This window comes from Triturus cristatus, chromosome 2_1 (assembly GCF_964204655.1).
Source record: "Triturus cristatus chromosome 2_1, aTriCri1.1, whole genome shotgun sequence".
Classification (NCBI taxonomy): Eukaryota; Metazoa; Chordata; class Amphibia; order Caudata; family Salamandridae; genus Triturus; species Triturus cristatus.
In genome coordinates, this window is record NC_140581.1 from 841,262,512 (window position 1) to 841,286,742 (window position 24,231).

General features: G+C 43.9%; 1 protein-coding gene across 1 annotated transcript in view; it reads left to right on the forward strand.

Moving 5' to 3' along the window:
- The window catches only part of TUT7 (terminal uridylyl transferase 7), a 1,376,479-nt gene that overhangs the window by 600,838 nt on the left and 751,410 nt on the right, over positions 1–24,231 (forward strand). The window contains exon 11 of the mRNA XM_085632922.1: positions 18,426–18,606. Coding sequence (XP_085489048.1) covers positions 18,426–18,606 — 181 coding nt within the window. The remainder of the gene's footprint in view (positions 1–18,425; positions 18,607–24,231) is intronic.

Genomic DNA, 24,231 nt, shown 5'->3' on the forward strand with positions numbered 1-24,231 from the left:
AATTTTTAAAACGGGGTGCATTAACAATCATCTAAAAATCTCGACTGTTACCCGTGTTAGCTGTATCTTCAAGTTCCGATCATACCTCATCCTTATGGCTCTTTCCCTGGTTTTTTTGCGAGGTTGTAGTCTGCCCGCAATTATCTTATTTTGTCCGGGATTCTGAGTTTATTTTTCAGGGCTGTCATTAAAGCCTTCCTAGTTTCCCTACAAGGAGAATCAAACCAGCCCTTACCTCGTCCAGTATTTGGCGATTTAAAACGTGTAAGGAATAATTTTACTTTCTCTAAAAGACCGCAAAAAGAGGACACCACAGCCCCTGGATGAGAAGGTGCTTCCAGACAAATAGATATATTATCCTGTATTGTCGAGACAATTTCCGGGACCAACTTAATTTTATCAATTTTAGCCCATTTAAGTTGGAAACCGTTTTTCCTTGCCACGATTGGTGTACCAACTTACTGATGGAAAATCAGTTACCTTGTGGATACGCTTAACTGTAAGGATAAAATGGCATGGTCACTAAAAATCGTAAATTGATTTTCTAACAGGGTAGCCCTAATGCTAAGAGGGATAGTAACTATGATATAATCAATTGTTGACATTATTATTGCCATATTTGAGGAGGATAAGATCCTTCCTAGGCAGTTTTCATATTCAGTATGGGTTAAGTGATACTGTTGGATATCCCCCCGAATCCTCTAAACCACAAACCAGAACTTTGTTGTATTTGCAGGGGTGTATATTAAAATCACCCAGCCAAATGATATTTACTGCCTCGTTCTTGGGATTGCTTAAGTGGTTGTCTATGGCCTTATTTACCTCACCTGCCACTAAATGCATGTTTGGCCCAAACTCATTATTGTAAAAATGTATTAGGAGCCAGGTGCCTTCATTTATTACCTCTGTTGTCAACATGTGAAAATGTGGAATCAGCGGTTCAAACTTTTTTACTTTTACTGGTAGAGTAATTGGGATTAAGGTCAGAAGGCTCCTCTTGGCCCTCCCTAAGAGTGAAGGTTTAGCTGTTTGAAAGGAATGATATCCATTTATAAAGATAGGCTCCGTAGTACGTGTCTCGTGAAAACATGAGATGTTGTGATCTTGCCAGAATATTTTCCAGTTATCGTCACCCAGTTTTGGGACAATACCTGCCATATTCCATGATGCTATTTTAAAAGTAGTTTTATTTGCCCTCAGTTGTGCATTAACTACCTTTGGGCTCTCTTGGGTATCAGGGAGTGGAATATCCTGACTGTCACATCCTTCTACAAGTTTTATCTCGTTTGGAGGTAGTCAGTCGCAAGATTCTAGGTCAGAAAGGAGGGCTAATTTATTCTCCAACCTCAAACGTGGGGCCACGAAGCTTCCTGAAGGGTTTAGCCATGTCTGAGCATTCCTCTGATGGGGTCTGATTCCTACAACCTATAGAGGAGATGGTCTATAAAAGTGTAGCAATGGTAACACAGTAATATGTGAGTCCTTAAATAGAGCTTTATCTAGGGATGCTAAAAGGTATCTAACCACGAGTTCATTATTAAAATGTATTACCACACAATCTCCCGGGATTGCTTCCCTTGATGGACCCAACCAGCCTATCCTTCTTGCGTTGATGATTTGATTTGACAGACAACTGCCTCTTCCCCCCCCGCTTCGCTCAAATGGCGCGTCAGCCAGTGAAGGGCTTGAGACATTAGTTGATCAGTCATTTCTACTTGGCCCTCCGTCAAAGGTGGTATGTTCGCCAACACCAATACTAATGGAGATGCTGCCGGGGGGAGGTGCAGAGTCTGATGTCCAATGGTCGTGCTTCCAGCTTTGTGACTTTTACCCCTCGCGTGGTCAATCCTCCTCCTCGGCCCTAACGAAATTAAGACCCAGCTTGTCAGGACGGTGTTGGGATGTAGGCTTTGCAGTGCCTCCCCCGTTGAGTTCTCCAAATGAACATTAGACTGTTGCAAAGATATTCGAATATGGGGGGTTGTGGTTGTATGGGCATCAGGTTGGGATAAGAGGAGTTGGCAAATTGGGATAAGCGTGATCTATATTCAGAGGGTTAAGGCTCATTTCAGGTCTGCAGGTCCCCGCCTGCAAATGTACTTCTGGGCCAATACTTGGGCCTTTTCTAGCCTCGAGAATGAAAATTATTTGCGAACTGAGACTCCAGTTGGGCTAACTTCTCTTCGATCAAATTTAACTTCAATAAAATGGGACTCAGCATGACAGATACCATATTTTCTAGTCTCTGCCATGTATCATCATCGCTCATTAGTGGGGGCAAAGTTGGAGGTGCCAGGGCAGTTGATCCACTTTGACCAGTTTCCATTTCATGGCTGGTCTAGAGACTTTCGCTGGTTTCTGTCTTTGTGAGCCGCCATCCCTTTTAAGGTCTCGCGCCTAGCGTTGCAGTGTGCAGCATTGCTCGCGCAGCGTGAGACCTCTTGTACGGGGTTCTGAAAGCTGACCACGCGCTCGTGCGTGTGGTTTCGCTTTCGCCGGCTGCCATTGGCTTTATCGTGTTTTTTAAAAAAAAATATGGCACGCAATTGGGAAAAGGCGGGCGCATGTCCCGCCTTTGCTCCGCCCTGTCCCACCGGTGTCTACCATGCGCATCAGCGCGGCACAGATGACAGGCTCCCTCGCCCCTCTGTTTTTTTTTTATCCTTCGTAGCGTTTCTCAAGCTGGGCTTTCATACCGTACTTCTCTGTGATGCGTGTTTTTTTTTTTTTTTTTTTTTTTGCTCGTGCCTTTCCCTGTCCCTCGTTGCTAGTTTTAAAGATAATAGGAATTTATATGCATCCTCGTTTGTTTTGACTGAACGAAGGGAATATATTTGCCCTGAAAAGAGCACTGTGCCAGCAACCTGTCTGTGCTGAGGTACGCCGCAACTCCCCCTTTGCAGCTGCAATTCCGTTCTGCGCAAAGGCTATGCAACTGCACAACCTGTGTACTTCACAGTGCTGCTTCCCAGCCTGCACTGACTGCACTGAAGCCGCACACGGCAGTGCACCCACCAAGGAACACTGTGCTCACACACACACACACCAGTTCGTCCCCTCAGCCTGTACTCAATGCCCATCCTGGACTGTAGCGCTATATAAGGCTTCAATGCCCCTCATGGGCCATTTCATCGCACAAAACCCGCCGAAAGTGCACCCACCAAGGAACACTGTGCTCTCTCACACACACACACACACACACACACACACACCAGTTCGTCCCCTCAGCCTATACTCAATGCCCATCCTGGACTGTAGCGCTATATAAGGCTTCAATGCCCCTCATGGGCCATTTCACCGCACAAAACCCGCCGAAAGGCAGTGCGGCGCTGTTCATGCCCTTAGGCGCATTTAACAATACATTACCTCTAGAGTAACGGCATATCAGGGACTGTAAATACAGACACCAAGCGCACTGCCATAAAACACCCCATCTCAGGAGCTTCAAAACAGACACCGAGTACACAGTGAACTGCTAACAAAATACCTGTCGGGGTCTTTGCGAACCAGGATACTAACAATGTCGTAGAGAGACGGCATATCAAGTCTTTCAAAACAAAACTACCCAGCAACCAGTGTAACCAAACTGTAACTCAGTGTCTTTGTGTACTGGGACACCAAACACAGAGAAAAGACGTTGTGGACTTTCAACATCAGAGCGTCCTGGCATAAATTTAAAAATGAAAACAGACACTCGGAGCACAGTGTAAAGAATCTGCACCTCGCGAACTTAAATAAAACAGATGCCGGTGCGCAGAGTAAAGCAACAGCATGGCAGGATTTTAGAAACAGACATCCTGTGTGAACTGCATCTAAGAGCTTTTAAAGTCTTGGGAGACACAGCATCGTGAGTAAACAAATGCAGGGTAGTCTTACAACTTGTCTTCTAGTCCCACTTGGAGAATGGCCATGGTTCAGGAAGACCGGGGCCTCCTTGCGTGACGTGTATTCATGGGTGATTGAACCCGTTCTTCAACCACCCTCTGCTCCCACCATCGCTCCACTTCAGCATACAGAACCTCAACCCACCTGCATGTGGTCTCACTACCCTTACCTCCAGCCCGCAGATTTACCTCAACTGTTCTCGTTTCCACCACTACCCTAACACAAGTACAGTGTACCCCAAACATCCTCTCATACACCCCCACACCTAGTGTACCCCAAACCTTCTCGCAAACCCCCTTATGCACAGAAACCATCTCTCATCATACCCCTACACACGCACTTTATACCAAAACATCCTTGCACACTCCCACACACGCAGTGTACCCCAACCCTCCTTGCATACCCCTCACACGTAGTGCGTCCCAAACCTCCTCTCATACCCCCACACACGCAGTGTATCCCAACCCTCCTAGCATACCTCAGACAGAGTGTACCCCTACCCTCCTTTCATACCCCGCACACTTGCAATGCAATAGGTCTCGCATTACTGAAAGCTTTAGGTATTGGCGTTGCATTATAATGTGCAACGCCAATAGCTAAAACTTTTATTAATGCGAGACCTATTGCATTGCAAATGCTTGTTCTCTTTGCTGATGGATCGGGGTTAACGGCCAGCTCTTTTTTCAGGCCCATACTCCAGGTAGATATTTTTGTCAAACTAGATGGGGGGGTTAGAGACGGTGGTTCTTGGTGGGTGGGTTCAATTGGTTCCCCTGGTTCGGGTAGAAGAGGTTATGTGGGAGCATTAGGTGTAGTTTGGCCTCCTAAGGATTATCGCTTCTGTAAGGTGGGCTCCCAGGATAAACGTCGTTCCTTCCGTTCTATTTTATGACTGAGAACAGACGCAGCCCTTGTTAAAATGCATCAAGGGTGCCTGCTATTCCTCCACCTGTCTGGTCGCTATGACCCTTACGCTTAATCATTTTAATAAAAGGAATAATAGACTTGAGTGTATTTGAAGTGCACAGTACCTTAGTGAAGTCAACGATGTTAGAGGGGGGGGCTCAGCCCAGCCTTCTCCGGACTCCGACGGGCGTGGACTGGCCCGCCCTTAGCTGGTGCTGTTTTTATGCGCGTCCACGCGCAAGGGTTTGCGGGAGTTGTGGTCCAGGCAGGCAGGCAGGCAGGCAAGGTCCCAAAACGGTGCGAGGAGGAAATGCGGCTACAGCTGCCGCGGGCCGCTGGTGCTGTTTTTATGCGCGTCCGTGCGCAAGGGTTTGCGAGAGTTGTGGTTCAGGCAAGCAAGGTCGCAAAATGGTGTGAGGAGAAAATGCGACATACTCAAGACTTGGTTTTCCTTGATATTTGAAACTATGAAGCACAGGTTCCTTTATGAACATTTTAAAACAAAACTTCCTCCAGACTCTAGGGACCACTCTTCAGTACTATGAGCAGAAAATATTAGCAAATAACCCAATTATTTGATAGCTTCATTTTTCTTATGATTTAAACTATTAATATAATAGTTGAGCAATAAGGCTTTATGCTAACCAAGACCTTCCAGACGTACAGCAAGTAGTGCAGATAGTCCACGGAGGACTTTGACTGAATCAGCCCATCTTAAGGGAATCAAGATGGCTAAGCCTCCTTTTACCCTGCTCCTGGTTGAAAAATGTTAAGGTCTTGTAATAACAAAGGGATATGCTACCCACGTCTCTTGAAGAACGATACAATCAAATTCCTTAATAAAAATTACCCATTCAGGGTTTAACAACTTCAAATTGATTACAGCCACATTCCAGGAAATAGATTGAAAAACTGTTGAAGACACCACAGGGATCTTCTGATTACAAAGGAGAAAGTTAAACGGTTGAATGGGCTCTAGGAGAATATCCTATCACATATTCAGTAATGGTTTGCTGCTCTGTACATGCCGATAATTACACGACCTGACGAGGATGGTCAGTCACTTTCATTAAAATATTAAAGTGGGGCAAATTATTCAAGGTAACACTGAAGATGGGGAGTGGCTTCAGGGGGCTGCTGGAGCCTAGAACGCTCCACTGGGTGATGAAACAATTGAAGTGTCTTCAGAAAGAGGAAGCATTTGTGCCCTCATAAGTGTTTCTGCTAATAATTTGGCAAATTCCTCTTCAAATCCCTTAACAGTTGCCTGAAGCCCCTCATTTATCTCTTCATTGTAATTCGTGTGGACCTGGCCTCTGGGTCAGCCAGTACCTCATTCTGACCCATCCGTTACGTCTCCATCTGTGTTGATACTCTGTGTAGGAAGAGGCGCGTCTCCTGTAAAAGTCTTTACTACAACCATCGTTTCCTCCACTGAGTTATTGTTTTCATTTAGAGCTCCCTTAGCATTTGTCAAAAATGTTACAATGGAAGGAGAAGTGATGGAATTCTTACAGCTGAAGATTATCGATGCCTTTCTTTTCACCATAATCAAAGTATTAGAATACTCAGGCCAAGAGGGGTGGCTCAGCTGCCTCCAGATTCCAACAGGCCCATCTTCGTATGGATACAGCCCAGGTGCATCCCATGCTGTGGAAAATGCATGGGATTCCTGAACGTGCCAATTCCTGAAGTGCTGTACAGCCTGCCTCCTTCCACTAGCACCAAACCCGCAGTTGTTTGGTCCTTTAAGTCCTGGGAAGAACAGAGGGTGTCCCCCGCTGTGAGAAAATGTGCTGATTTTTGAAGGTGCTTTAGGCCCCGCCTCCTCTCCCCAGAAGGAAAGTCACAGGCCTCTGGTCCTTGAAGTCCAGAGTAGAACAGAGAGCGTTCAACCTGCCAAGTTTTTGGGGCCTTGCAGACTACTTTGGTGCTGCTTAAAATTGTGTGCTTGGATGTGAATTTTTCCACTGGCTCCTTAATATTGTAGCTATTTTTGTTTTCTTTTTTGCCTCTACTACAATCAGTCATTCCTTCTTGGCTTCTCCTCTTATCTGTTCCTTATCTTAAAAATAGACCAGTTCGCTTTCCGGCCCTGGGTCTTGTGGTCCCTCTGAATACCTCTGCCCTGCCTGTTCATCTAATTAAGAGAAGCCTTCCTATATGGTACTTTCATCCACTGCATCTCAGCTAATCTAAAGATCATACAGTGGCCACAGCATGACTCTGATTCCTTCTCACTCTCTTCATTCTCAATTGGCTTATTTTACCCCACCCCTAAGAGTGCCCAGCCCAAGCTTCCAGGTAAACGACTGCAAGGTCAAATGTAGCTTATTTTTATTAGCTCCCTCTTACATCCTTGAAAGGTATAGGGCTAGACCCTCTACACCACCCATCCAACATGCCTTAATCTGGTCTCTCCACATCCCTTTCTGCAAACGTCCTTCCTTTCTGTTATCTAATATTTTCCCCCAAGCACCCTCTCCTGACCCAAACTCGTTATCTAGCAACCGATGGAGAAAGCAATGCCTTGGTTAGACCCACATCCACCAGAGGGCAGCCACGGCAGACACATTGTTTGATGTGTCTGGAAAGCTATCTCTTTCTTAGGGATGCAACTTCTTGGGCCCATAACCTCCATGGTGGTTTTTGAAAGCTGCATTGTCTCTAGTATGGACCTTAGACTCAAAATATATCTGAATCGGTTTTTGAAAGCTACATTTTCGGTAGGACAGTATCCTCCTGAAGCCAAATCGATATCCTCTGCATCGGTGTGTTTTGTAATCCGCTTCTTCATTAGAGTTGAACCCCCAATACTCCTGTTTGAACACAGAGCTTCTTGCGTCTGGTTGTTTTTGGAAAGAGCTTCTTCATTAGGGTTGCATCACAGTCATACTATAATGGGCCCACTGACTTTTAATGGACTGTTGGTTGTTGAAAGGTGACTTTTTCACAAGGTTCCATCTTGAATTCTGCCCTTTTAGAAGCTACATCTTTCTTAGGTTCGATCCTCTTTTGCTTCTGAATAGGCTTTTTAGAAGCTCTGTTTTGGGTTATACCTTTGTTGCTGCTGGGTGAACTCATAGAACCTATAAACCTTTACATTGATTTCTTTTGGAGAGCTGCTTTCTGTAATTTTCATTCGGTACGTCCCTCTCTAGCTTTGACCCATGTAGTTTTAACTCTTAGTGGATTGAAAGCTGCCTCATATGTTGTTAAGCATCACACACCTGTTGCTCCTGAGTGTACATATACATTCTTAACTCATCTTGGTTTAGGAATCTGCATTTCCCATAGGTTGCTCCTCTGTTGCTCCTAGGTGGACCCTAGTTACTTAACTCATGATAGTTTGGCTCTGTAACCCATTCACACAGGCACTTAACCTTCATTATTACCTGCTGTCAAGATGGCACTGAGCTAATGAAAGCTTCTGAAATCTCCATAAGGCTCCCTCGTGTGATGCCACATCCTGAAACTTCCTACCTCCTTGATTTTTTCCCATTCTCCTTTTGTCACCTCTGGTTGCATCCATTTTTACACCTGTAACCTATTCTCTCCCGACCCAGTCACCTTCTTCCACTGCAATTAAATGCTGATCCCCATCCCCTCTTACCTCCTCAATCATTCCCCACTCATTGACCAATTACCACCTCATCCCTGACTTTCAACCTCATCCCGGACTTGCAATCTCATTGCTACCCCTTCTGATTTCCATATGAGTCCCATCTGCTCGCACATTCTGCCTACCATGGTCTGCCATCATAGGTCTTCTTATGAAATCCTCCGCCTCCCTTTAGACTCCTTTTCATCTTGACTGGCCTAAGAGGTAGTAACCCTCAAACCCATCAATTTATTCTCTCTTCTTTGCCTCTTTTTTAACCTTCATGTGAGTAAGGTGATTATTATTTGGGGTGGATGTGAGACCTCACCAAGTAATGTCTCTATTCTGTATCCGGTCCAGTTAGGTTTCTTTAAATCATACCTTAGCTCAATCCTGCGTGCCTATAGCACAGAGCAGTCCGGCTTAACTCAAAGGAAAATAAGTGTAAAGCGTGTATCAGTACAAAACTAGTCAATAAGTACGAAACAAAACTCAATAATACCCCATTCAAATTTATAAAATTAGTGTATATTTTTATCCTTAGACACCAAAATGACAAACATATGATGAAGGGAACCAAGGTTATGATTTTTGCAAAGTTTTCATAATTCACTGCTGTTCACTCATAGCATTGTCTACGAGACTTGGATGGAAGGGTCTGGGGCAAAGGCAAAGTTTCAGGCCGACCGTGATGGAGTGTGTGGTCAGGCGCGGGCGCTGTGTTGGCCCTGGTCAAAATTTTACCTTTGCACTTAAAATGTGTGTGGTTCTTTTTCTCGACGACAAGCTTGTCAACGGGGACTACAAGCTTGTCAACAGGGTCCTCTGCAGCTTGAGTTGAGTGTTGAGTTTGACGTTGAGGGACAGGTGAAGTCCAGGGGTCTGATGACTGCCTTGGTTCTCGACGTCGTCTGAGGTGACCTACGAACTAGCAAGTAGCAGTAGTCTATGAGCCTCGGGCTCTCTGCCCAAAAACCTTAATCTTTTGCTTTAGACTCTCAATTTACTGTTCTGTGGGGAGAAAAAGTGCACTCAAACATCAGCCAAGTGCCAGGATCTGAGGGTCACTTCTTGGGGGCTAGGACTCGATCACACTGCTCCACCAGCAGAGTCCAGGGCAAGTCAGGTGGCAACTGGTCCGCTAGGCACTGTGCGGGTGCAGGGTTTCTTTAGCATTTGTGTCCCTGAAACTTTAAAGGAGGCTAGCGAACTAACTCTTGGACTCCACTCATTGGTCCTTGGCACAAGTGGGAGCAGGTCTCTCACCATTGGATCAATAGCAGGAACAGCCATTCTCTTTCTGAAGTCCTGTCTTGTTTCAGGTTTTACAGTCTTTGTTGGTGCAGCCTTCTTTTCTCAGGATCGCAGGTTTTGAAGGTGCACTCCTTCGTCTGTTCTTTCCGAGTCCCGCAGTGTGCTGAGGCTGGGAACCAGTGGTGCCTCTTGTATGGCAATATCAAATTGGTGGGTGGGGAGGACTAATAAATGAGGGCACAATTTCTACAAGGCAACCCTACTCACTCTTACATCACTTCCTGTGGGGTTGGCTCTAAACAGTCCCACAGTGCATCTCTCTGCACAAATCCAAACTGTCGGGACCCTTCTTACCTTGGCCAGAGCTGTGGGCACACCCCTGAGATGTGTCAAGTTTAATGAACCGCCCCTCCTGTAAAGCATATTGTACAATGGGTTCCCCCCTCTGTAGAAGATGCCAGCCTGTCTACCTACACAGAGGAGCGGCAAGCTAAGGTGTGACTTGCATATGCCTCTGAGAGACAGTAGCTCCTTTGAATCTGGGCCATCTGTGGCCACAGTCCTCTGGCCATCCTGTCAGGAGGAGGTCACACGTCTTCTCTCCAGCAAACCTTTGGCTACTCTTTTCTCAGAGTCATTCCCACCACATGGCAGGAGGGACAGCAGGCTGTAGGGAATCAGAAAAGGTTACTAGAACTTTGAGACAGGAAATTGATAACTTCACCTTTATAATAAAATGATTATAAAAGTTACTTTAAATCCGACTTCAGCATTGAGTTGAGTTTAAGGTAACTATGAATTTCATACCTTTGGAGTACTAGATTGTGTTGTTCCAAATGGTAGGTACCACTTAGTAGTTGGGCTACAGAAACCCCTTGTTAGCCAGTGGGGCCTGCCTTGTGTATTTTTACTGTCGGGGCATGTAAAACATAAACAAAACGTCCTTTTTAATATTTGGCACCCTGCCTTATGGGCTACCATGGCCTTCCATAGGGGGTCACATATAAATATTAAAAAGGAAGGATTTGGCTTGGCAAAAGGATATATTTTGCCATGTCGGGTTGGCAGTTTATAAGCTGCCCAACTAGGTTGCAGTGGCAGACCTAGAGCCATATTTCACTTTAGCACTGCAGAGGTGTCAAAATTAGGTGCCACAGTCCATTAGTAACATTTTACTTACTAACCCCTGTGTACATTTTGTACCATATACTAGGGACTTATAGGTAAGTTAAATGTGCCAATCTGGTATTAGCTGATTGCACATGCACTGGCACCTACTTAGTAGAGTCCAGTGCCCTTCAGAGTAAAAAGAAAACAGCAGCATCAGTCCATATATTTGGGGAGTGATCATGCATAAAGAGTCCTTTCGATACACTTCCCATCTCCATTCCCCTGTCTCATCCATTCCTCCACCCTACTCCTGTTTCCACCACTAACCCTATGAAACTAACTCTCACCCCTTCTTAACCTTATCATATCTCTTCTGATACTGCTCATCTGTTGAAGTGCTCTCCCTTTTGTTCTTTTAATCCTAGGTTTCCTCCATGTGCTCTTTGCCAGCCCCCACCTCCTCAATGCCAAGTTTATCAACCAGAACTACTTGAAAAGCACTGACCTGTAGTGCACTTCAGCCCGAATATCTTTTTCATAACAGAAACCTGGTTAGCAAAAGACAGCCCTCTCCACGTAGCCATATCACTTGGCTTCCAAATCCTGACCAGGAGTAGAACATTGAAGAAAACAAGCAGAGTGAATAACTGTTATCTTAAAGCTTCTAAGCACACAAATACCTTCCCTGATATCCCAGATGCACATTTAACCTTCTCTGCGGCTTACCTTGGCTCCATCTCTTACAGTCCCCAATATCACTCAAATGTATGCATTTGGGGACATCTCGACATCTGGTTTGATAAAACTGAATAAGCATGTCCTTTGCATCTAGCTTCGAGTATCTGAACGTACACCAAGTCGTCTCCTACCATACACGTTCTGCCAGACACAACCTCAATACAGTAATCACCTCGCCATGATCCATCATTGTACCACAAAATGACCCGCTGACCGAAGTGACCACCACAGCATCAGCTTCTACCGAAGCTCCCTTTTGCACCCAAAATGCATGCATGCTCCAATTTCCTCTAAATTACTGTGTTGGGTAAATGCAGATGTCATAAATCGCTAAATACTTAGCTACATTTTTGTTCAGCAACTCTTTCAGATAGTATTATTTTGTTAACACGAGTCAGTTAATAGGTCTGCATTCTTCTTTTGTTGTTACTCTGCTAAGCCCATAGCCAGGTAATTTAACAATACTTGTGGTTTCATAATTGCTTTAATGGCTGATTACGAGGAATTAGCTGCCCATGTTGCAGGAAGTAGACAACAGCATCATGCAAACAGTTAACGCCAGAATTTGTGTTTGACCCGTTAATCTTTGATGTGTAAGAATGCCACTTTTAACAAACATTGCTTGGCATTTTTAACTTGGTGACAATACTTTAGGAAGGCGGCTTTACAAGATAAATCTTTTCAGAGCAGCCTGAATTCCAGGCATAATTGTGAAGCAGGCGTGCCCGTCAGGAGATATTACAATGAAAGGTATTCAGGGCAATTGTCGAAGTTCAAAATTTTAGCAAAACTAAAGGGGAAAACTTCCTGACCATATTTGGTTTTTATAACTTTCAGTATTGGTTCCAAGGAAGGGAAATGTTATTTTGCATGCAGCCTGCATAAGGCAAAGGCCCCTCTGCCCTTTAAGGAGGACATGCTGGAAAGTAGTTTCATTTCAGATTATTCAAATATCAAGAACCATTTTTTTCTACCAAACATAACCTGTGTTTTGGTGTTATTTGCAATCAATGTTTGCCTTATTGTACTCGTACAGCTTCCACGTCGTCCTCTGTAGGTCAGTGCTCATACAGTACTATATCCTCTTGTAGAACCAGTATATGTTGCACCCTGATTTTTAGGTGGAAATGCTGTTTCTTTTTGCATTGTGCTGCCATGATCTGCACTGTGGAGGCTGAACAGCAGGGCCACCAATATGCTTCACTTCTCATTCCTTTACTGGTTTGAATGCCCCTTGATACCCATTTACCACCTTTATCCTGAGCCATACATCTGAATATAGAGAAACAAAGCCTCTTATCATTGCTTTTGTTATACCCCAGGCCACACGTTCGCTCCACAAGCTGGAACAATCCAATGACAAGGTTACTATATTATCCACAGTACTGAACTTAGGCCTGAATCTTGTTTGATAAAAGAGAATTCTGACCACCCAAATGTCGAATTTGGGTATTCAAATCCTAGCGTAGTCTTTGGTGTGTACATCTAAAAGAGTGATTAAGTCTGTAATTTTTCAGATCATACATTTTGTCTTTATATTTTTTTTAAGCTGTGTACAATCAGGCCCCACCAGGAGTGTGGAACCATTGAGATCCATAGTGGGGTAATCTGTATCCGATTTAAATGGGAAACCTGGAGATCAGTTAGGGGCACGTGCTGTGGTAGATCAGTTAGGGACACGTTTTCCATTGTAGATCTTCATTATTCAATGCCGTTTTAATAGTGTTGGAGTTGAATAGTTCTTCTGTAATTCTTCACTCCTCTTTTCACAGCTCAGTCTCTGTTCGTATAGGAGCTGAATATGAGGCATTTCCAAAGTCAACCCCCTGTATGAAATATAGTTTTGTAATGTGGGTCTCCCATCTAGAATAACCCACTGTGTTGTCCCAATTTGGGCTGTTAATATAATTCACAAAATTCACATATTTCTTGAATTTGTCCTGATCTTAAAATAGTGATAACTTATAAACGAGTTGCCATTGTGTCTCGTAATATCTTTTCTACTCCCACACCTTTAGTGTAACATTTTCTGGTGATGATCATTTTACATTTGGGCCAAGCTGTTACTATTTTTCTTATGTTTTCTCTGAAGAGCTCTGAGATCAGATGTCATTTTTTTAAATGTATACTGCAACAGCCTTTCAGGGAGGAATGGCATGGTTGTCCAACTATAGCTTTTATTTTTGTACTTTTCCATGGGCTAGAAATTGATTTAGTCAATGACTTATCTGAAACAATAATGCTAAAACCATGACAGACTCATTACTAGTGACATTTGTTTCCATTAATTCTATTGTGCAAGTTAATGAATGTCATATTTGACATTTATTTGTTGAATGAACTCCTCAGCTGATTTTCTTAAGTTGCTGTTGAACCTCCATGTTCGCAATAACCTGGAGTAGATTTGTGGCTAGAGAGATACAGGTAAAATAACCTACTATGGGTAGTGGTCGTTTTCTCCTCTATTAAATACCTCAAAATCAGAACACAGGATAGTGAAAGGCGAAGAGAAACAAAAGTAAACCAAAACTGTCCACCTACCACAGTAGTTGTGCATTTTTCAAAACGGTAGATCAGATTTCCTATGACTGTTCGGTCGTCTGAGGTGTAGGGCATAAAAAAGTCACTAATAGTCTCCACCAAAATCACGATTATGTTCAATGAGGTACATTCTATTAATATTAAATTGTATGTCATGAATCCTCGTAAGGTCATTAATATTACTCAATCCAACCAGTGCTCTTTGAAGGAGCCCACAAGTGCTAAAACTAACTAGCTCCAGTTCCCTTTTTGTATGTGAGCGAATGAATGGAATAACTTTTTTTCTCAAGTCCTAGTCTATGTATGTAAGGGTCTTCCAGGTCGGGTGGTGGTGCCCAGTACTCTTTTTAATCTTGTGGTTTTGGCCTTGTGGATTTGATTCATGGGCCCCTACCCATGGTGATTTTTTTATGTTGGTTTTTGCACTGGATAACGATGAACCGCTGGCTATTTTTCAGCTTACTTTTTCAGAATTGTAGTGTCCCATTCGGCAAAGGTCTCTTTAAAGCTCAGCACACGGTCAGTATCTTCACTAAATACCAATGCTATATGAACTACACTTATGTTATGTCTTGAGTAAAGCAAATTCTATACAGGGACAATATTCCCAATTTGTTCAGGACCATGTTTTGTTCCATCATATAAGTTGTCAGTGATACCTGTGTTTTTTATTTTATTCCAGAACTGCCCGATTTTTTTTATTGAATTATTGATTTCTCCGGTGAAAAGAGTGAAGTCTTATTTGATTTTCTTCCCCTTTCAAATTCTGGTTCATTTGTATTGTGAAGATGTGGTTTAGTTAAATTATTTGGGTCTTCCACTTCTGCACGTTGCTAGACTGCCCCTGTATTTACAGGTTTTTACCTGTCAAATTCTGAATCTCGTCCAGGAAGACCTAAACCAACTGCTATGGGTGGCCTGCTTATTCATACTCTGTGGTATGGGCCATGAGCGGCTAGTGGGTTCTGATGTCTATGAACTTGCTAGTGGCAATTTATCAATTAAATGATTCAACTAATTTGGCAGGAGAATCTAGGCAGGCAGATGATTTGGAGCACCCCAGGCCTGATTGACTTTTTGCTGTAATCTAAGATTTTGCCGTAAATAGTAGAAAGAGCTTTTTGTTTACTTCCCTTGTGAAAATGGCATGTTTTTCAATTCTTTAAATGCATTACTTTTAATTAATTTCGAATTGTTCGTCATCTTTTTCTTTTCTTTCCACTAAATTTCCCATGTTTTTAGCTGTGGAATTAACTATCTGTAATCCCTTATCACTTCATGATGTGAAGTTAAAATCTTTACTGTAATGATTAACGACTGCAACAACCTACTTAGTTATCCACAAAGGATGCTCAAATGCTATTAACAAAGGAGTTAATGGGTGCAAAAGATACTACTTTTGCCTGTTAGGTGGTGAATTACACTTCTAAGCTAACCACCTAATTTGCAAGAGACTACATAAAATCAGTCTGTAACTGTAGCTTATTATTTGATAAATCTCAGCCTTCCCCAAGTTCTACAAATTAACAGTGAACATATCTAAATGAGTAAGATGATCTGTAGAAGAGCCAAGTCTTTGCAACCAGCAATGAGACAAAATGCGACATCATCTAATTTTGTTAAAAACAGTTCCTTTATTTGAACATCATCTTTTAACCAAAACCTGCTTGTAGCCTGAACATTATTCTTTTTGTAGCCAACACATTTTGTTCTCTTGGAACTTCTTCAACCTTCTAGATCAATCTACTCTCTTGTCATTACACAATATTTGGCATTCAAAATTGTCTCCTGCAATCCAGAAGTATCCTTGAAGATCAGTATATACTCTTTTCACATTTGCATATGTATAAACTTCAGTATCCTGTGTTTGGAAATAGCGGTAGTCACTTCTCTCTTCCCTCTGATAAAGTTTCTGGACGGTCCTGTATATTTTTTTACTCTTGACGCCGACGACTCTGGTTATGGTGCCCCTTCAGGCCTTATTCCCAGTCCTCCTGGTCCTGACCATGCTAGGCCCAGTGTTGTTGCGCTTGTTTCTTCTTTTCATCTTATTTCTACTACTCCTGATGACCGAGATCCTGGTGCTTGTTACTGCGCCTCTGGACCCACTTGTCCTAGTCCAGTTACTTCTGTTTCTAGTCTTCCTTGTCCTGTCTTTCCCTTATTCTTTCTGGCCTGTCGTTCTTGCTCTTCTGTTGAAGACTAACACCTCTGTCAAATCCTTCTACTTAACCATTGATTCAGAACCGAACCAGAAAATATAAATAAATTCAGTAAGTAAAAATATAAACTTACAACGAAGTTCAAGAGACCTAAGCACACTGCTAACCAACGTACCACCAGTTAGAGGGGGGAGGGGTGGACAGTTTTTGGATTGACTCTGTTTTGTATTGCATTAAAAATGAATAAACCCGATTTAGAAAAAATGCAAACTTACAACTGACATTGGTAAAGTCTGGCATTTCATCTAGAGGAAAGATGGAAAAAAAAGTCAAAGTAATTTTAGAGTTTAATGATGCGTGACCTGCTCAGTTGCCTCCCACAGGCTCAATGCACTGCCTTCAATGCAGTTCCACAATCTGCGGTCAAGCCTATCTTTGGTATTTCCAAGACCATAAAAAGCCACCCAGTTGGCCTGCTCACTCAGTTCAGAAGGCCCACTGCTAGTTATGGTTCAGCTTCCTACTATCCGACCCTGGTTTGAACCCGTAGCTTCATGTGACTTAAAGCTTTCTTGAAAAAGGGCTTTTATGATTCCCATTGAGGATTTGTTCAAAACTCTGGTTTTCGAACATTGAGCGCTAGAATGTTTCCCCAGTAAACCCCATTGGCTCCTATGACAAGCACTTACTAACTTGAGCACAGAGAACACACAAGTTATAACGCACATCTTGCTTAGCTTACATGGAGAGAATGTTTGTTAGTTACATAACACCAGCTTAGAGCTGTCAAACATTGTATTTATTGTCATCAGTTACCGGCACGTTTTCACCGCAGGTGCACACACGCTCAAAATCCACACTGTTATGTTTACAGCTTTTTTAAAAACCAATATTAATGCAGAAGAAATGTAAATGTATTTTTGCAGTTATCACAAGAAGTGTAGGAAACCTCAGTTGATTAGTTTGTAAAAAAAACATTAAAACAGGTAATCTGTTACTTGTCGAGGATCTCTACGCTTCTAATCTTAGCTAATAATAGGTATACCATTGTATCATAGTCCAGTATTTAGATGTTGTTGGAGCATAGCTGAACTTCATTTATTTTCCAGTCCTCACCCTTACAGTCTGAAAGACAAAGCTGAATTGTTTCTGTGTCAGCCCCCCTCCCCCCGTAGTTAAGTAATGGCCTTGCCACAGTCACACAGAGAGCAACTGTGTTTTTTCTGGAATCCAGGGCTACTCATTCTCTGTTTGAGAGGGCTGTGAATGTTCTTTTTATATCATTCTTAACAGGGATCTCTTGGACAGTCCATTTCTGACCCATTTCCTTTACCTGCTTGGTACTGTCTTGCATGAGTCTACTTTAAACCTTCCAATGATGCGAGTGGTTGTGCCAATCAGATAAGAGCACACCTAACCTTTTACCTGCCCCTAGAATGTTTTCAGTCTCCTCACTTGACAGGAAAATTCCAGACTTTTTTCCGGACTTCCAGCCGTCCTTGTCTAATAAAGTTCTTCATAACATTGATGATATGAACCTTCTCTCATGGCAGCCTCCAAGACCACCACTGCTTACCTACTGTTTCCAGCAACTCTACTTTTGGGAGGGGCATCATTTCCATCAGGTAGCCTTATTTGTATTCTCTTTGGATGTCTGCATCACGAAGATCTGTAGCGTGGTTATCTCAGCTGCCCTGCACATATTCTGTAGGCATCATGCTGTTAATGCTTCTTCCCAAAGCACTAAGAACTTGACCAAAGCATCTTAAAAAATATATTTGCTCACATCTTTTGTTGCCTGGTGCTGTTTTCCCACTCCCTTGACTACTGTTCCTCTTACTGTGAAATCTCCCCATACCTTGGGACTATGCATTTCCCTTTTCCAATCCCAACATCATCCTGCCAGCTCTACTGCCATCAGTCCGTACAATCACGCTGATAGGTTCCTCATTCATGAGACTCATGAAGATTCCAGTTAGTGCCAGGTAAGATGGATGGTGTAGCTGTGTACTGTCTAGGCATGCATTTGTTCTACTGATACTTTTCTGATTATTAACAGGTTACTCATAGATTACCCATATTGGGAACCCTGCATTCCAGGAGTGATATTCACCATAAAGTTCTATATCATTGCTTGTTCTGGGAATATCTGTTGAATTGACTGACATGACTGTTGTTTTTTTTTATAGTTGTTTAAACTTCATTATCTTTTTTACTATAACTTGCAGGCTTCATTGGTGAATGACCGAGTACATCCATGTTCAACTCCTGTTGGACAGTTGTGGGTCGAACTGCTTCGATTCTATACAGTAGAGTTCAAATTTGACGACTTGATCATCAACGTACGTTTTAAAGAGCCAATTACTCGGGATATGAAAGACTGGCCGAAAAAGCGTATTGCAATTGAAGGTAACATTAGGGTTATATCTCAATGATTAAAATGTTTATTTTAGTTTAGGAAATGGCATATTTTTTGTTGTTGCTTCGTTGTTGCTCTCTTAATGCACTAAATCCTAGTGTGTACCAAAGCACGATAGTTCATAGAGAAAAAAATAAAGTACATAAGTGTCAAGAAGGACCGTATTATGAAGATGCTTGCTGTGCAGCAAATAAAGTTTTAATTGAATAGAAGGTCCTCAGAATCTCTTTGCTGTTGGATGCAGTTTTAGTAGTTCATTCTCTTTGAGAAGAGTAGCCAATCATCATAGTGAAAGATGTGTAAATATCACTGTGTTTTGAGGAGGGAGCAGGGGGTATTAAGTGTATGTGTAACACTGTCGCCACTCTCTAGGTATGGTTCAGTCTCTTTCCATTGAAAATTCATTTTTGATTTGCTACTAACTTTTGGCCCCTTGGACAGATTTGCACAAACCATGCTTGTCTACTAACTCATTCAGCTGACCTTTGGTATACCAAGTTTTGTCACTATCTACCTACGGGCAAAAACGGTATCATTTCCAATTTTAGCTCCCATAGGAAAGTTTGCTGAAAGATAGAGCAAAAAAGGGCGAATGGGTTTGCACCAAACTTGTCAAGGACATAGAACTTGACTCAAAGTTTACTTCTTTGAGCTGGTGTAAATCCATTTAGCAGTTTTTGAGATAATCACATTGATATAAAAAAAAAAAGATGCCGGAATGGATCTAAATGGTTTACTCTTTTGACTGTCTTGTCATAAGAAAAGAAATGTTTATATTTCTTTCAGCTGTTTAGTAGAGTAGGATTAAGCTGTGGTAGGGTCAGACCAAAGATCCTCTAACCTAATTTCCCTCGATTCCACTGCCGAAACCATGGATTTCTGTTGCTGCTTTGAAGTGCAACAATCTCAAGCATAGTTTTACTATAAACTTCAGTATGTGGATTCTTATGCAGCCTCAGCCATTAGAGGATGATATGCTATGCAATTTCATCAGCAATAGAATGCTGATGAACTGCAGTTTAAGTATGCCTGAAATTTGTAAGACATTTAGTACGTTCAGATTACAGTTGGTATTTTCAAATTTGTCCGTAAAGGTGGACCTGTTAAAAAAAAAAAAAAAAAAGGAATTTGGCACTGTGCGCTGAAGCTGAAAAAAGGATTACCCAAAGCTAAGAAAGGTTAGTTTTTAGGTCTCGCCTGATCCAGCGCGTGCGCTGGTCTGGCCGAGACATTTTGTGTACGGGTTTTCAAAGTGCTGCCTGTGGCCTAAAGCTTGCGTGCGCGTGAGCGTGCACGCGCGCATCCACCATGTGTCTTTCCTCTGCCATGCTTGATCGTGACCCCGATCACTTTCGCGGGCCGCGCGACCGTGTTATTTTCACAGCCGCGCGGCCAATGCTTGTTAATATTGTCTGCCGCTTATGTTCTTTCCATGGCATTTTGCGTTTTTTTATTTTTTCACAACTATTTGTGCTTATCTACTTAGCCATGTGGCAGATGCCCATTAGATTATATAAACGCTGTTTCTGGCTTCTCGCAGCACTGTTGTTTATAGACAACGTAGGTCCTGTTCGATACTGACCTGCGATGCCGTTTCCTGGAAATTCTAAACCTTTCCATCATGGCGGCTAAATTCTAGGCGTGATTTAGCCCTACAACCAGCTCTCCTGCCAAGTTCAAGAAATAAAAAATGCTGCTTGAAACTGCCCTCTTTTGTCGAGTCTTATTAGAATTCGAGCAGTGGCCGCACGGCGCGGCATTCGTAGAGTTTCAGATGACGAGATGTCTAAACTCTTTCGAGGCACAGGCACTCATTCCCACATCAGAGTTTTTATTCGAGGCAGACGCGGCGATGATTCCTCTCGATATGCGCCTTGCATAAGGCCCAGCTGCGCTCAGACACCTATGCGCGACCTTCAAATTAACAGGAGGCGCGTGTCTTCTGGCGAGCGTGTTGTAAAGCAGCTCCCTCTAGGCCCTTTTCAAACCGCGTTTTGATATGTTTTGCTTCCTGTGTTTCCACTGAAATATTTATCTCGGTTGCTATTCTCTGCTTGAATTCCCGAATGATCTGCGCTGTGTACAGTTCCGGAATGTGGATTTCTAGACAGCCAGCATGCCGTAAATGGGACACCAGTGTATGTTCTTTCAATGTCAGCGCTGGAATTGGAACAAAATAACCCTGGGAACCCCTACCCCACACACAACCACACACATACAACCACACACATACAACCACACACACACAACCACACACACACAACCACACACACACACAACCACACACACACACAACCACACACACAACCACAACCACACCCAACCACACACGCACAACCACACCCAACCACACACACACAACCACACCCAACCACACACACGCACAACCACACCCAACCACACACACACAACCACACCCAACCACACACACACACAACCACACACAACCACACACACAACCACACCCCCACACACACAACCACACCCCCACACACACAACCACACCCCCACACACACAACCACACCCCCACACACACAACCACACACACACCACACACACAACCACACACACAACCACACCCCCACACACAACCACACCCCACACACACAACCACACACACAACCACACACACAACCACACACACACCACACACACACAACCACACACACAACCACACACACAACCACACACACAACCACACACACAACCACAGACACAACCACACACACAACCACAGACACACAACCACAGACACACAACCACAGACACACAACCACAGACACACAACCACAGACACACAACCACAGACACACAACCACACACACAACCACAGACACACAACCACAGACACACAACCACAGACACACAACCACAGACACACACACACACACACACAACCACAGACACACACACACACACACACACCCAACCACAGACACACACACACACACACACACCCACACACACACCCACACACACACCCACACACACACACACACACACCCACACACACACACACACACCCACCCACACACACCCACACACACCCACACACACACACACACACACACACACACACACACACATCCACACACACAACCACACCACACACACACACAACCACACACAACCACAACCACACGCATAACCACACACACGCACACACACAACCACACACAAACACACAACCACACACAAACACACAACCACACACACACACAACCACACACACACACACACACACAACCACACACAACCACACACACACACACACACACACACAACCACACACACAACCACACACACACACAACCACACACACACACACACAACACCCCCACACACACACCCCCACACACACACCCCCCACACACACACCCCCACACACACCCACACACACACACAACCCCCCCACACACAACCCCCCCACACACAACCCCCCCCCCCACACAACCACACACACACACACACAACCACACACACAACCACAACCAGCCACACATCCACACACACACAACCACACACACACAACCACACACACACACACACAACCTCAACCACACACACAACCACACCACCACAACCCCACACAACCACACATACACACACACCCGGCCTCCGGCCACTCACTGCCTATCAGCCTCCTCTCAGCCAGGTAGCGTGATCTTGATCAGTTTCACTTTCACGGCCGCGTTCACCGTGAAAGTGTTCACGTTTCTAGTTTTATTCAGCATTCACTCTTGTTTCCTAGTGCTTGACAATCCAATCTCAAAAATATTTACGAAGCCTGCACCTCTTCTGTCAACCATACCACTCCATGCATTTTCTCCGATCCACATAGATATTAGTGGTACAGACAAAGGTAACCAGGTTTCTTATCCTTCCTTCAAGCAATAACCAGAATACTAAACTGCATTCGTGCCCCACTTAGTTTTAAACAGCAAACAGTTATTCTAATCGGTTTGTTTCACAGAGGTTGTGTCTTAGGAGAAGGGCAGTGGCACTGGCATGGCAGTTTTATGATAAATTGACTCTTTTAAAAATTCGGTTTTCACCAGATTCCGAGTCCTCCACAACACCCTGTTCTTTTGGCTTTCAGCTGTGAAAAGGAGACCAATATTGCCCCCATTTTTATTATTCTGTATCCTCGGTTCAATTCTGGGGTTCTTTTTCAACTTGTTGCTAGTTCATTGTGAATCTTACCATTACTAATTCAAATTGTGTTAGCTTTGGCTTATTTGCAATGCAAACTTTATCACAATAAGTTGCTGTAACAAGCTGCAAGTCTGCTACGGAAGCCCATTCATTTGCTAATTATTTTCCACATAAGGTTGCAAGACCATAAAGTGGAGTTTTCAGGATTTTGAATAGTTTCTTGTTTGAAGACGTTACTCTCTCCTGCGCACTCCACTCCTGTACTAAGGTTACGAGTGACTTGGCACCCGCCTTTCAGAGGTTCTTGCATCCACCCAAGTCTGGCCTGGCGTGTCCCAGCCTGGCACACACCGGGTTATGATCGCCGCACCTCCTTCTAGACCCCAGCTCACTACTGTTTGCAGTCTGTCGCTCACCCCTCATCTCCCTGGCACTCACCCTTCTCCCTCCCTGACACTCACCCATGTCCCTCTTGGCACTCACTTCCCGCCCCCTTGGCACTCACTTCCCGCCCCCTTGGCACTCACTTCCCGCCCCCTTGGCACTCACCCTTCACCTCCATGGCACTAGCCCTTCATCCCCCTGGCCTGGCAGCTACCCTTCACCCCTTGCACTCACCCTTCCCCTCCCTGGCACTCACCTTTGACCCTCCTGGCTCTTACATCTCACCTCCATGGCACTCATCCTTCATCTCCCTGACACTCACCCTTCACCCCCCTGGCCTGGCAGCTACCCCTCACCCCAGGCACTCATACTTCCCCTTCTCGGCACTCACCCTTCCCCCTCCCTGGCACTCATCCTTGACCCCCCTGACTCTTACGTCTCATCTCCCTGGCACTCACTTCTCACCTATCTGGCACTCACCCTTCACCCCCATGGCCTGACAGTCACCCATGTACCTCCTGGCATTCACTCCTCACCTCCCTGCCACTCACCCTTGACCCTCCTGGCACTAGCCCGGTTTCCCCCAAGAACAAAAAATAACAAGCATTGGCATAGCCAATAGGTCTCGCCTTTGGGACCCTATAAGTGTTTAGCCACGCAACAGTTGATGTTGTTTCACCAAGGATATTGTGTTGCATAACTAAATACTTAGAAGGTCCCAAAAGTGAGACCTATTGGCTATGCTTGTTTATTGGTGTGTCAAGTTGTGTGTGGCTCCATTAAGGAGACCATCTATAAAGGAAAGGGGGCTATAAAATTGTCATTTGCTTATAACTTTATTGCTGTTTGAGCAGTCTGTGTCAAGTGTGCATGTAATTAGCAAGTGATACAGAGTGAAGGTATATTAGGTTTCTTTAAGCTCCAACAGGGGTGGGTGGGGGGGGGGGGGGTCAAAGTTAAAAAGGGAAGGTCACAAATATTTTTGATTTACAGATAAACTTGCCACCGTTTGCTGAATTGCCTCAAACGTTGTGAGGAACTTAGCACTTATTTTGTGTAAATCCAAATTTAATAA